The sequence below is a fragment of the Marmota flaviventris genome, chromosome 6 (genome assembly GCF_047511675.1).
Source record: "Marmota flaviventris isolate mMarFla1 chromosome 6, mMarFla1.hap1, whole genome shotgun sequence".
In the NCBI taxonomy this organism is placed as follows: Eukaryota; Metazoa; Chordata; class Mammalia; order Rodentia; family Sciuridae; genus Marmota; species Marmota flaviventris.
Window position 1 is genome coordinate 96115251 of NC_092503.1, and position 14130 is coordinate 96129380.

Below are 14130 nucleotides of genomic sequence, written 5' to 3' on the forward strand. Positions count from 1 at the left end.
TTTCTGTCTTATATGCAGCTTTTGCACAATACTCAGATGTATGAAGCGATCTATAATTCATAGGAACCTACAAAGCAATTGTCTTCTTTCATTATGGCTCAGGCCTTCAATTTAGTCATGTACTTCATACTGTACCTAAGTGAGTTCTGGAGGACTTATAAAGATTCAGAAAAAGACCAAGATGTTATAAGGATTTTATAAGAAACTTTTTAAAAAGTTTTTGTTCAAAAAGCAGAAAACTAATTTGGTGTCAACATACCTTATATATAAACAGAAATATGAAAAAAATTGTGGTGTATGTTAAGAATTGTAATACAAAAAAAATAGTACATGTATAATGGCAAAAAAAAAAAAAAGCAGAGAACTGAGTTTATAACTGAAAACATATGAAGAAGTCCTAGAGAAAACAGATACATTTATGACCAGCTTCCAGAAAGGAATGAATCTTATCTCCTTGGGTATTTCTTTTTATAAGAAATACTAACTCATCTCTCTACAACAAGAAGAAAATAAATTTAAACATGTTAATTGATAAAGTAGGCTTTTCTTTTATTGGAACATCAGATGCATTCTTCCTACTTTTTACATTTTAGCAAAATCTACTTTGAGACTCTGATAACTTAAGTACTAGATTAGTATCTAAAGTAGTCTTAATTTTTTAATAATAATAAACTAACAGGCCCCGCCATATTAAGAGTAAATTTTTTTGAAGGAAACGGTAGAAATAATGAGATAATAATAATAATAATAATAATAATGATGAGAAACGGTAGAAATAATGAAGTAAGAATGGGGAAAAAATGTTTGTTATAGAATTTTTGATTCTCTCATAATTTTATTTCTCAATTGAATATACACATTGAGTTTGAATCCCTTGCAGATTGTGACTGGCTTTTAGGAAGCATAATATTTCAGTAATTTATTTATCTTAAAACTTCACCAGCACTACCCATATTTTTATTTTTCTTAAGAAAATCAACATGGCCTCTAAGAACTTTAGTTTCATCTTTCCTAGAACTTTATTGGCCTTAAAAAAAAAAAATCGTACTCTGTAAAACATACCATGTGCTATCTTTATTCTTCCCTAATTCTTAAGAGTTTCAAGATTCTTTGGGAAGTCCCCCAAGCTCTGCTGATCTTGTAACTTTTAAGAGGTACATGAGGATGCTCACTGTTACTTCTCAAATGGACCTGCTAGATCTCTGGTCAGTTGACATTACTCTTTCCTGATTCTCAGTGTGCTTCCTTTTGCTCTGGGACTTTACTGCCAGTGTATTGTCTATAGGCTTAGAAAATCAAAAAGAAGCTCATGTTTTCACAAAATGTTTGCAGAACCCCAGTCTAATTGCTCCATTTGATTTTTGTTGGTACAGACCTTCCTTTTAATATTTCTTCACATATGAGTCTCCTGGTTTTCCTTTTGGTTTTTGTTACATTGCTAAACTTCAAACTTCCTAGAGCAATACCTAGCATGCAATGGATTCTCGACAAATGTTTATAGAATGAAAGAATGAACCGAAACTGAACCAGATAGTTATTCACTGGTCCAAATTCTCAAGAAAGGCCCAGTTCTTGATATAATTTCAGAATAGATCAGAATTTTCTGATCCTCTTCCTTCTTTCTAAATTTTAGTACACATTTGCCTGCTCTCAAGAGTTCCATGTGGTCTCTAAAGTGTCTATAATGTTGTTCTTCAAAGCCACTTCTTTCACCATGATGGTAAATAGTTATTGAGCAATCACTGAATGGTCTGTGTGTGTGTGTGTGTGTGTGTACGTGCACTTTAGAGTTACCTATAGTTAAATTTCTATAAAAAAATTATAAGGTAGTTGATATCTTTCCCATTTTACAAATGAAGAAATTGAGGTTTAGAAAGACTGAAACCTTGGCCAAGCTTCCACATTGGGGAATCTCATTAGGAATGGAATCCAGGTAGAATAAAGCCAGAGTTGATGTCTTCACGGCTGTGCTATCATCTCTGCCTGCCTTAGGTTCCAGAACATTCTTCTCTTACTTTTTCAGAAAGCTACCTACTTATTACTCTCTTAGAGTACCATAAGAAAAACCATCTGATTTATACAAGGAGAATTTTTTATTCATGAATAATTTATTGTTCTGTTTTCAGGATGAAGTGTTGGCACCCTAAACATTATGATCCTTTTTGTTTTGTGACTGTGGTCTATTGATGGTTCACTGTTTTGTAGTACTATGCATTTTAAACACTTCCATATATACAAATAAATTTATAAATATTTATGTATGCGAATATTTTTATTTAAAAGATGACTTAAAATTATATCGAGTATTAGAGAACAAAAATAAATGATATGCATGTATTCATATTTATTTTCTCTTTTATAGTAACTACAATTATTTGGGACCATTGCACTATACGCTTTATGAAAACTGGGGATTAATAGGGAAATCTTCTATCTATTTTATGGATTTCCAATGTACTTCTTAAAAAAAGTAATATTGTAAGTGGGGAAGTAAAATGTAATAATTTCCCCAGATCCATTGATAAATCTATTTTTGATAAGTATATTTATCATTTGAAATATTGTTCTTTTAGTGGTGATTGATTTGAATCAAATTTATATCTACCTTGGAAGAGATAGTTTTAGTTTTCTTGCTTAAACTAACACCTCAATGTATATTTATTAAATAACTACTTTATGGAATGCACTATGCTAATCACCAAAAGACATGAAAGAAATGTTTAACTATCACATTATCCTTTTTAAGAACTTAAATTCTAAAATGAGGGAAAACTTTGGAAAAATAAGTACAGTATTATCTTAGACATTTTATGTACCAGGGAGAGAAAACAACAGGATATTGGAATTGAGAGGACTCACATTCATCATATGCTCTGTAAGGGGAGGAAAAGCTTCCTAAAGATTGCCTCATATACAATTATTTTGAAGATCAGTAGCATTTCAACAATAGAAATGAGGGAAAGATAGGAAAGTCGGGGAATCTGGAGCCCTGAAACACTTACCTGCCTTCACCCTGGCTCTTCTAGCTCCTTGCTATGAGATGTAAATAAAAAATAAATAAATAAAATGAAACAAAACAAATTAATACATCCTTACCTCCTATTAGAAGCCAGAACTCGTGATTCCTTAATAAAAAGGAAAGATGCGTGAGGCCATAATTTTGCAATCTTGGTGGAAGACCAGGAGCCTAGACATTTTTGAAAAGAGGTTTGTGCCCTCTGAGGCACCTGTGGCAAGTACTACTGATCCCATAGTTGTGAGCAACCCAGGTAGATCCCCAGGGAGAGTGCTGGACTGTCTTTTTACAGCGCTAGGAAATTCCAACTGAGGTTGTTTCACCAGAGAGAGATGAGTCTTCGGGTTGAGAACAGAAAGCTTAAAGTGCACCTGGGATGAAGAAATCTTCTACTACTGTGTGTGTGTGTGTATGTGTGTGTGTGTGTAAGTGTGTGTGACTGAAGTTAAATATTTCATAGAATGGTTGGAAGAAGAACTTTAAGAATTCTCTCTAGGTAAAATAAAAAGGATGAGAGGTATCATATAGGACAAAAGATTAACATACCAATGTAGAAGATTCAGTCTTACTAGTACCCTGACTTATTGTGCCATTTTCTTTGTGTAGGTATAGACTTTGTAATACTTATGTCTGATTCCCTGGATTTCCTTTTTGTTTTTATTGTTTTATTACTAAACTTCTAGCTCTTAGAGCAATACTTAGCATATAGTAGGCACTCAAAAAATGTTTATTGAATGAATGAACATAAACTGAACCTGATTCCAAGTCCCTATTCCAAATTTTCAATAAGGAAGGAGGCCTAACTCTTGAAGGGGAGAAGACAAATGGTAAGACATCTCTCAGACATGAAGAATACAGACCTCTAAATTGAAAGAGCATATTGAGTATTCAGCATAAAGAATGAAAAAGAGTCACACATAGGCATGGCATTGTGAAATTTCAGAACATCATACATGATGGAGCGTTATTCTGTCATAAAGAAAGAAATTCTGTCATTTGCAGCAAAATGGATGGAACTAGAGGACATTATGCTAAATGAAAAGAGCCAGACACAGAAAAACAAGTACTGTGCTCTCTCTCCTATATGGAAGCTAAAATAAGTCTACTTGAATATAGCATAGTTATTAATAGTGGCTAAAAATATTAAAATAACTAGAAAATTCATAAATGTTTGGAATAATTGTGAAACTTTGACTAGGGACTTCACAGTATTATGTAATTATTATGATTTAGAAGCAGTAATGCTATAAATATTATATCACTTTATAAATATTATCATATTTTTATTTAAAAATAAGAATGCCCTATGTTTAGGAGATGCAAACTGAAATATTTAGAAATGTAACAAAATATCAAGAATTAATGAATCCAGAAGGATAAATCAATTTCCATTATACTCTTGTTAAACTTTTCTGTACCATTGGAATTTTTCACCTAGAAAATTAAAAAAAAAGCTGGGGTGGGGAGGAGAAATAGTATAAAGATAAACAAGAGGAAAACGGAGAAAATCAAAATATTTCTTGCCAATATACCTCTTAATAGAGGTTTCCCAAAAAGATGCTTCAGCGAGAAATGAGAACAAGGAAAAGAGATCTTAGGAAAATCCCTCTACCTAGAAATTCATCAATCTGGACCACAGTGTAACGATTCTATTCTTTGGGAGGTAGTCTCCATGTAACCTACAAAGAAGTGATAGATTATCTGACATTTTTGAATATTTAGAAATAATATCTTTTGTTTGTTTCTGTTTTTATTTTCATGTAAGGAATTTAACCTAGGGACACTTTGCTACTGAGGTATAAACCCAATCCTTTTTTTTTATTTTATTCTGAGACAGAGTCTCACTAAGCTCCTGAGGATCTCACTAAGTTGCTGAGGCTTGCCTGAAATTTGCCATCCCCTTTGCCTCAGCCCCTCTGCCTCAGGCCCTCTGCCTCATACCCTCAAGTGACGGGGATTACAGGAATGTGCAACTGAGATGGGCAAAATATTGCCAACTTAATATGACTTTGGGGACAGTTAAAAGATAAATGATTCTAAATATGTCAACAACCAAGAAAATAATAAAATGAGCAACTACTAAATTTGAAAGAACTGAAAACACATATAATACAATTAAAATTATATTAATCAATTTTGATCATTAATGCATATTGTATATTATTACTTAACAAAAAAGATGTTGACTATTTAACAGCAATTATGATCAAAGGAAGACAGAAATGGAGAGAAATATGAAGAGGATTCTATGATAGAACTAAAACTGAACAACCTGAGTGGCAGGTCAATTAAAAAAAAAAGACACTAAAATTCATAAATCAAGCAACACTAGCTATGTTGCTTAATCACAAATAAATACTAAATTAATAAATAAAACTACTAAAAGAAAACTGGTTGTTGAAGAATAAGAAAAATAGCTACTATTTTTTCAATATTAAATAATTGGTTTGTAAATCTTTTATAGATTATGTAATGCTTTCTACTTATCAAATATCTCTTAAAATACTATTCTAAAGGTAATGTTAGAATGCTTAAATATTTTTCAATTCAATAGGAACCACGTTAGAAGGTTCAAAGATCAAATGGGGAAATTACCCCATATCCCAGAGCACAAATATGATGAAATGGAAATTACAAATAGAAAAACAAAAGACTGGAAGTCAGATTTAAAAGATCGCATGTGTAAATAGTAGCATTATATAAAGGGCAAACCATATGGAAAAGAATAAATAAAGAAATAAAATTTTAAAATTTCTTTAAAATAATAAAAATTAGTCTTCAAATTAAATTTGTTCAAAAGCTTTGGTTCACACGGATATTGAAATTTTTTCATCTTGACAGTTTGTTTCAATTTCTATCACAGAACAAAAAGAGAGATTCCTAAGCTTCCAGACTGAAACGGAGATATGAAATGGTATGGTAGGGTGGAAATACATTCCAGGGAAAGAAATGTACCAGAAAAGATCCAGAGGCAGAAAAGCTGAAGATTTTTTTCCAGAACTAGGGAGTAATCAAGATGGATGGCTAGGGTTTAAAGTCAATGACCACAAAGGGAAATAAAACTAAATCACTCACAGAGTGATTGATAACTGGGAGTGTATAATTGCTAGCTTGCTTGCACATTCTGCAATGACAAATCTGCATTCACTTTATCAGCATAATTTAGTCAGGTAACCAAACTCACCACCCAGCATTATTTTATTTATGAGTTTTTTTTTTTAAAACATAAAATTTGTGCAACAAATAAAAGATCTTTATATCACTCCAGCTTCTTTTCCTCTTTCTTCCTTTCTTTTATTCATTTTTGAATAATGAGTCCATCCTTTTTACTGAAAGTTAACTACAAATTAAGGATCTGGTTCTTTATATTTTCTGTCTTAATTATGATTATTATTAGGAGAAAAGCAAAGAAACCTCCCAGTGGGTTGCAACAAATACGTTAGCACCACTATCAGGCAATCACATAGATTGTTACTTTCTACCCATAATATTTTCAGAAGAAAAGTTATTTTGAATTTCTTCAATGGTCTTCATTAGTATTAATCAAAACTCTAAGGAAATCTTAGAGGGGATATTTCTACTTCTCTGATATGTTCAGCTTAATTAAAGAACATTAATATTTGACCCATGTAATATTATTCAAGGTTATGTGGGAATTGTTAATCAAGTAAAATGTGATCTGTGGTTACTAACCAAGCATAAAAACTAACCCAAGGTCACTTTGCATAAAATCTTATTAGCCAAAAGTAGATCCACGTTTTCAATTTGATTGCTAATAGGTATTTGTACCCCTTTCCTTCTAGGGGTATGATGATGGCTATGGGGGTGAATACGACGACCAGACCTATGAGGCTTATGATAACAGCTATGCCACTCAAACGCAAAGGTAAGGCATTTGCTGTCTAAATTACCACCCTTCTCAGGACTGTCTCTGATCCTACTATATTATTTCTTGAATCTGAATATGTTATATGAGCCTTTCAAGCAGTTGCTTTTCCTCTATTATCTTTCTATGTTGTTAAGTTGCTTACTAGACTGTGAGAGGTTAAAAAAAACAATAGTCTTACAACTACAGGCAATGAAATAGTAGTGTGTTATTTTAAGGCTAGATGATTATCAGAACCAATTAATTCATTAAACAAGCCAGTATTTAACTAAATACTGTTTTTGTAGAGATTATGTTAGTGAACTTATAATTAAAATAACAAGGCACTTGTTCAGTGTGGCTTTTTTCCTCAAGTGCCATTTTCATTTGTAAAACAAAAGATAAGGAAATGTTATCTGTATTCTCAACAGGGGAAAAAATCTTAAAATATTAAATGAATGAAATAAAAGAAAAAAACCTCTTTCATCATAGATCGCTAATGATCACTGAATATATCTCTTTAGATTAACCAAAATTTGTGTTATCAATGAATTTTTATTTCTTACAATCAAATTCATTAAGGTATTATTAATATACAATAAAATTTACCCATATAGGGTATGGTTGTACAAGTTTGGCAAATGCAAACTACAGTATAGTGACCACCAAAATTAAAACAGAGCATTTTCATCACCTTAAGTTCCTTTATGAGATTTTATAACCAACTTCTCCCACATGCCTGGGTCCTGGAAACAATAATGTGTTTTTTGTCACCATAGTTTTGCCCTTTCTAGGAAGTCATATAAGTAGAAGTAATTTGATATCCTTTTGAGTCTGGCTTCTTTATTTACCATAGTGCATTTGGTTTTTATTCATGTTGTATCAATATTTTACTCCTGTTTATTGCTGTACATTGTTTGTATTAGAGAAATCACAGTTTGTTTCTTCATTCACCAGTTAAAGGACATTTGAGTCATTTCTATTTGGGGGCAATTATTAATAAAATAAATATAGAACAAATGTAATTTTAGAAAATTCAATTACCAAAGTATTTTTCCTTAAAAAAATATGTGTCATAGCAAAGGGGTCATGTGATACTTAAGAGATTCTCTTCGTATCTGAGAGAAACCAAGAGAACCAGTTGTTGCAAAATCTTTATGACATTAATCATTTGTCAACCAAGGTTGTTGGCAGTGAGACTTGAGTAGTAAGTCTCCTTGAGGACTTGCTAAGTAACATTTGGGTGTGGGAAGTTGACAAAGAAACAATGTTAAGGTTGTCCTGGTGTGGAAGTAATCTAGATTTACAGCAGAAGTTTGAATTTTGCGTGGCCTAAGGGATAGCATAGTGAAGGAGGTGGAGGGAAATTCTACTTAGAATATTGTGGGCAGTTAGGAATAGGATGAGTGTGAACAGATCTTGAAAGCCAAGTCTGAGTTAAGATATCACTATGGAAATGGCCATCTTCAAACTGAGTAACTGGTTAATCTGTTACAGGTTTAAAGCCATCATGAGCCAAGTGTTTCTGCTATGGGTTATATATAATTGTTCCAATTACCTACTGGAACACAGCACAGTTATTTAGGATTTGGGAAACATTTGCATCATATCACAGGTACTCAACAGAGTGTTATATGCAATTTGGATACACATTTAGAACATTTACTAATATTGTCAATCAAATTCATTGTTGCACATTATAATTCATAAAAATAGCCATACTATAAGGTTCTGTAACTTGTTTGAGAAACCCTTTGGTACAAAATATAGCAATACACTTCAAATATACCTAAAATAGATTAAAATAATTCCTTCATGTAGCTCTATAGAGAGCTACATTTAGATCAAAGAGATTTGGGGATAATTTGCTAAAAATGAAATGTTTTCTAGTTCTTTCTTATGGTGAGATTTAAATGGGTTTAACTGACCCAAAAGATAAGGAAGAAGAAAAATATAGGATTAGGATAACTTACCACTGAACATTTGAGAAGTATATACTAGAATTATTGAACTCGCTTGTGTATTAAAAAGTAATAGCAATACAGAATAATCTTGGGAAGAAAATTTTTATCTTATTTTAATGAAATGTATTTTACATGTAAAAGGACATTTTATTTGCTTCTGCTATCTTATCTTTTCCCTTTTGTGTCTACTGAATTTTCTGTGGTGAAATTCTTACCATCCTTGAGAGTTAGCTCAAAAGCCAACTCTCCCAAAGAATCTTTCCTCAATCCTTTATTTGGTAATAACCTGTTTCTACCTTGAATTCCAATAGTACCACATCTTCACTTTCCAAAGCACTATCTTTGACTGCCTTACACTGGGATTACATGTGTCTATGTCCCTTATCACCTTTACTGCTTATAGAGAATCCATTTCTGATATGCCTTCATGTACTTCACAATACCAAGCTTTGGGTCTGTCGTGTGGTATATAATGAATGGATGATTTGGGTCTGTTATGTGGTATATGCTGAATGTACATAAATGTCAGGCCTAATATGTTCTACACTGTGGGAATATAAAATAAGATCCTTATTCCTCAAAAAGAGAAAACCAAATTCAGTTAATGTATTATATTTAGTCAAATAGTACTATATTTTTGTCAAAATATGATGTGTTTCTCAGATAATAGTGTTAAACAGGAAGCGACAAAGAAATCATGTTGTGAAATTAATTGCAATGATATTAATGTCCTTGATTATAATAATTCTAAAATATATATTTTTGTTCAAAATTATGTCCTCAATTCTAATATGGTATTTGGCACACTAGAAGTTCTTAATAAAAGCCTATAGAATAAATTGATAAAAAATAAATGAATTTATTAATGACTGAACTATTACTTTAGGAGTTAAGAATAATTTTAAAGTAACATTAATTTGTAATAGAAATGAGAAAACACTGTAGCTTTTATTATATAATTTATTAACTCCCTACCTTTAGATTATGTGTATTCGTGTAATGATGCCAGGAGTAGATAAGATTACAATTTAGTTACATAAGAACTTATTAAGCAATCATATGTGTCATATACCAACCATACAGTGACAATTCTTGGTCTTTATTTCAATATTTTTTAATATTCACTCTTACTAATTTGAGGAGTTGCTTGCAAATTGTGAATGTATTTGCATACACATACATGTGTTTATATATATATTTAAATAAACAAAGTCAAACAATTATACAATAATCGAATGTTAGGAATTAAAAGTAAGAGAAAGTTCATTTTCTATAAGAATCTGTCTAGAATTTTTTTTCAAATGATGTTTCTTTAGTTGGTCTTTGAAATATAAGTTTGGAAATGTTTTCTAAATAAATACAATAAAGAGAAACATATGAGCATAAAATGATCTGTCATTTGTAAACAACATGAATATTATTTTGGCATATGATAGAAATATTTGACTTTATTGTGGTCAAAATCAGAAGAAATGCTGATTTAGAATTTTTAAAAAATAATACAATATGTATGATATAACAGAACTGAGATAAAAGGTAAAATTACGTAGAGAAAACAGTCTTTAACTGACTAGTCAGCATAGGTGAACATGGAATTTGTGAAAATTTTAAAGTAGACCCTGGCAGGTTCCTAAATGGAATAATTATATCATCCTCAATCGAGATTGTGGGGGAAGTTCACAAGGTAACAATTCTGTGAAGGTTCAGCTGGAGTTCAGAAGCTATAACAACTTTAATTAATCCCCAATTGTTTTGTAAGACATCATTAATTCTGGAAATTTTCAAATGGATCAGAGAAGGTACTTTACTAAAGATAACTCAAGAGACAGTTTAACTGAATGACATATTAATGACTGGTAAAAATGAAAATATGAGGAATCTCCAACCATTTTTTTTTCTCTTCCTCTGTGCCTATCAGAAAAAGTAAAGAAATAGATTGATGAGTTGATTATGCAAGCTTCAAATTGCAGAGCTGCTATTGCTGTTTCCAGGGGACCTCACTTACTTCAAGTCTTTGGCTTGAGACAAGTTACGTCCTGTGATTAACACATTTAATTGAACCAAACACATTCTGTTCATGTTCTCATCCCTCCCCTCTTTTATATGTACTTCTCAAAGATATTAATATTTCCAAAGAACAACCTTCTAAAATCATGTAATTTCACTTGATTTTGCTGACATTCCCATACCCAAATGTTCAGCAAGAATCTATACCAAATCTAGGGGGAAAAATAACTTTTATTTACATAAATATTAAGGGTAACATTACAAATGAAAATTAAAAGAACATTTGTGATGTGAACAGGAATTTCATTTGGCTATAAAGTGTAAACAATTTATAATTTTCCAGTGTAAATGTATAACTGTACAATAGGCATATATCAAAATGCAAGCCTTTCCTTTCCTTGAAGTATGAATCGGGAGAGGAACTTGCACAATCTAGGAGAAAAAGCTGCCCCCTTGTGGATTAATGGAAGAATGTTCTAGGAAAGCAATTCTAACTCCTAAAGGCAGTAGTTGGGAAAGTTTTCAAAAATGAAGACCCTTTTTGAATACCCATAATTGTCAGGATCTACTCAGTAGGGGGAGAAGAACGAGACTCTTGAATTAGAATAATTTGAGAAGAGGTTAATAAGGGGATTATTTTCAGTGGCAGAGTAGCACAAAGGAGAGTGCAGTCCCACAGAGCTAATATTCCTGGGGTGAGTACTTTACTACCAAAAATAGGAATAGAGGCAGATAGAGAAAGCTGTAGGAAAGGCCACCTGACATGAGCTGAGACCTTTGATTCAGATGGTATCTACCGCCATCCCATAGAGAGGAAGCTCAGGTAGTTAATACCCCAAACTCACTCTCTTCCCTCCTTCTGGTTTCCTACCAGAAGGATGGACCCACAAGGAAGCAAAGGACAAGGGACTCAAGTGATAGAGCTGCCATTCATCTTTCCTTGAATGGAGAGCAGGCTAGAGGTAGAGGGAAGTGGAAGGAAAAAGGAGGAGACCTAGCACATATAAAGTTTTTATCACATTTCAACAACTAGTAATTGTATGCTTCTGTCACTTTCTTAAAGATTTAAATAAATACATGAAATTGCTATGGAAACAGTTATTCTTTTAAGTGAGTATTCATTTCATATATGAGAAAGCATCTATATACTAAAGAAAAAAAAATTAGTGAGGCCATACAGTGAACATAGAAACATACAGTTGTTAGACAAATGGTTTCTCAGATCCCATGAACAATTTCTTAGCTTCTCAATGGTCAAAGCCCAATGGACAGGAACCATTGCTCAGAGTCTATTTGGAAACAATGGCTCATAATATATATCTAATAATAGTGCTAACTGCTATGCTAAGTGCTTGGGAGCACTGATCTCATTGAAATAACATATAAGGCAGGACTTAAAATAATTCAAGATAATTCAAATAGTAAACATTGGATTCAAACCCACATCTACAAACTCTACAGCCTTAGACATAAAGACTAATAAATGGTACCTGAAAATATGAATCAGTTCATCAACTGAACAGAATTCTGTTATATACCTGACCAGGCCAGATAGAATACACCTTTAAAATAGTAAGAATATAAAAAGTTATTTGTATGCTTTCCAAAATGTTCTGACCAAAAGATACTTCTAAGCAAAAAAAAAAAAGAAAGAAAAAAGAAATTATTAATTATTGAACTACTGCTTTTCAGCTATAAGTTTAATATGACCCTGTGTAATTGACACTGAGCCTACAGAAAAACTTCTAATGAAAAAAATTAAATATGCAAAACTGCAATCACCCAGTATTTTTTTTAAGTTTTATTTATTTATTTATTTATTTATAAATAAATCCTTAGCAAAATGCATTACAATTCTTATTACATATATAGAGCACAATTTTTCATGTCTCTGGTTGTGAACATAGTATATTCACACTAATTCATGTCTTTATACCTGTACTTTGGGTAATAATGATCATCACATTCAACCATCATTAATTACTCCATGGCCCCTCCCTTCCCTTCCAACCCCTCTGCCCTATCTAGAGTTCGTCTATTCCTCCCATGCTCCCTCTCCCTATCCCACTATGAATCAGCCTCCTTATATCAAAGAAAACATTCAGCATTTGATTTGCGGGGATTGGCTAACTTCACTTAGCATTATCTTCTCTAACTTCATCCATTTATCTGCAAATGCCATGATTTTATTCTCCTTTATTGCTGAGTAATATTCCATTGTGTATATGTGCCACATTTTTTAATCCATTCATCTATTTCTTCTCAGAAAAAGAAACAATCTGTGAGGTGAATAGAGAGCCTATGTCTTGGGAGCAAATCTTTACCCATCACACATTAGGTAGAGCACTAATCACTGGGATATATAAAGAACTCAAAAAGCTAGACACCAGAAACAAATAACCCAATCAATGAATGTGCCAAGGATCTATACTTCTCAAAAGATGATGTACAATCAATCAGCAAACACATGAAAAAATGTTCATCATCACTAGCAATTAGAGAAATGCAAGTCAAATCCACTCTTAAGATTTCATCTCACTCCCGTAAGAATGGCAGCTATTGTGCATACAAATAACAATAAGTGTTGGCGAGGATGTGGGGGAAAAGGTACACTCATACACTGCTGGTGGGATTGCAAATTGCTGCAACCAATATGGAAAGCAATGTGGAGATTTCTTGGAAAATTGGGAATGGAATCACCAAGTAATTTCATGCATAATATAATATTAAGTATATAACTGATTTTATATAACTGATTTAAGTGGCTCTACTCCACTATAAAGTTACTTAGCCTCATATTATAATTTAATTCTCCTAAGTCTCAATATATAGCCAATGATGAGATTGAATTTACAGAAAGTTATTGGACTTGAGATATTTTCCCATGGTTATTACACAATTCAGTTGTATTTTTATGCCCTCTGCCAATCTCTGCATGTATAAACAGTATGTTCCATACTGTTTGAATATATCTTCAGTGGAATGAAAATCTGCCTCTTGTTACTTTTTTGTTTCTTTTTTCTTTTTTTCTTTCTCTGTATTTGACATACATTTATTTTAGGTGCTTAGGGTAGTCACTTTTAGTTTTAAAAAGAAAATACTGTGTTTCTTTAAATTATTCTCTATGCATTCCTTGTAATTGTTGACTTTTTTTTATTAATTTAGGGTTAATTTCAATGACAACTAAACTCTTTGACCAAGTAAAATACTTTCATGAAACTCTAACAAGAACAGTTAGAGAGACCATTTTCCCTAGCCATTTGAATGAGGAGCCTCCC

At 32.2% G+C, this 14130-nt stretch overlaps 1 protein-coding gene across 2 annotated transcripts in view; it reads left to right on the forward strand.

Annotated features, from left to right (window-relative positions):
* Khdrbs2 (KH RNA binding domain containing, signal transduction associated 2) overlaps positions 1-14130 on the forward strand; it is a 545817-nt gene that overhangs the window by 495642 nt on the left and 36045 nt on the right. For both annotated transcript variants that reach the window (XM_027938265.2, XM_027938266.2), the window contains one exon: positions 6820-6902. In XM_027938265.2, the coding sequence (XP_027794066.1) occupies positions 6820-6902 (83 nt within the window). The remainder of the gene's footprint in view (positions 1-6819; positions 6903-14130) is intronic.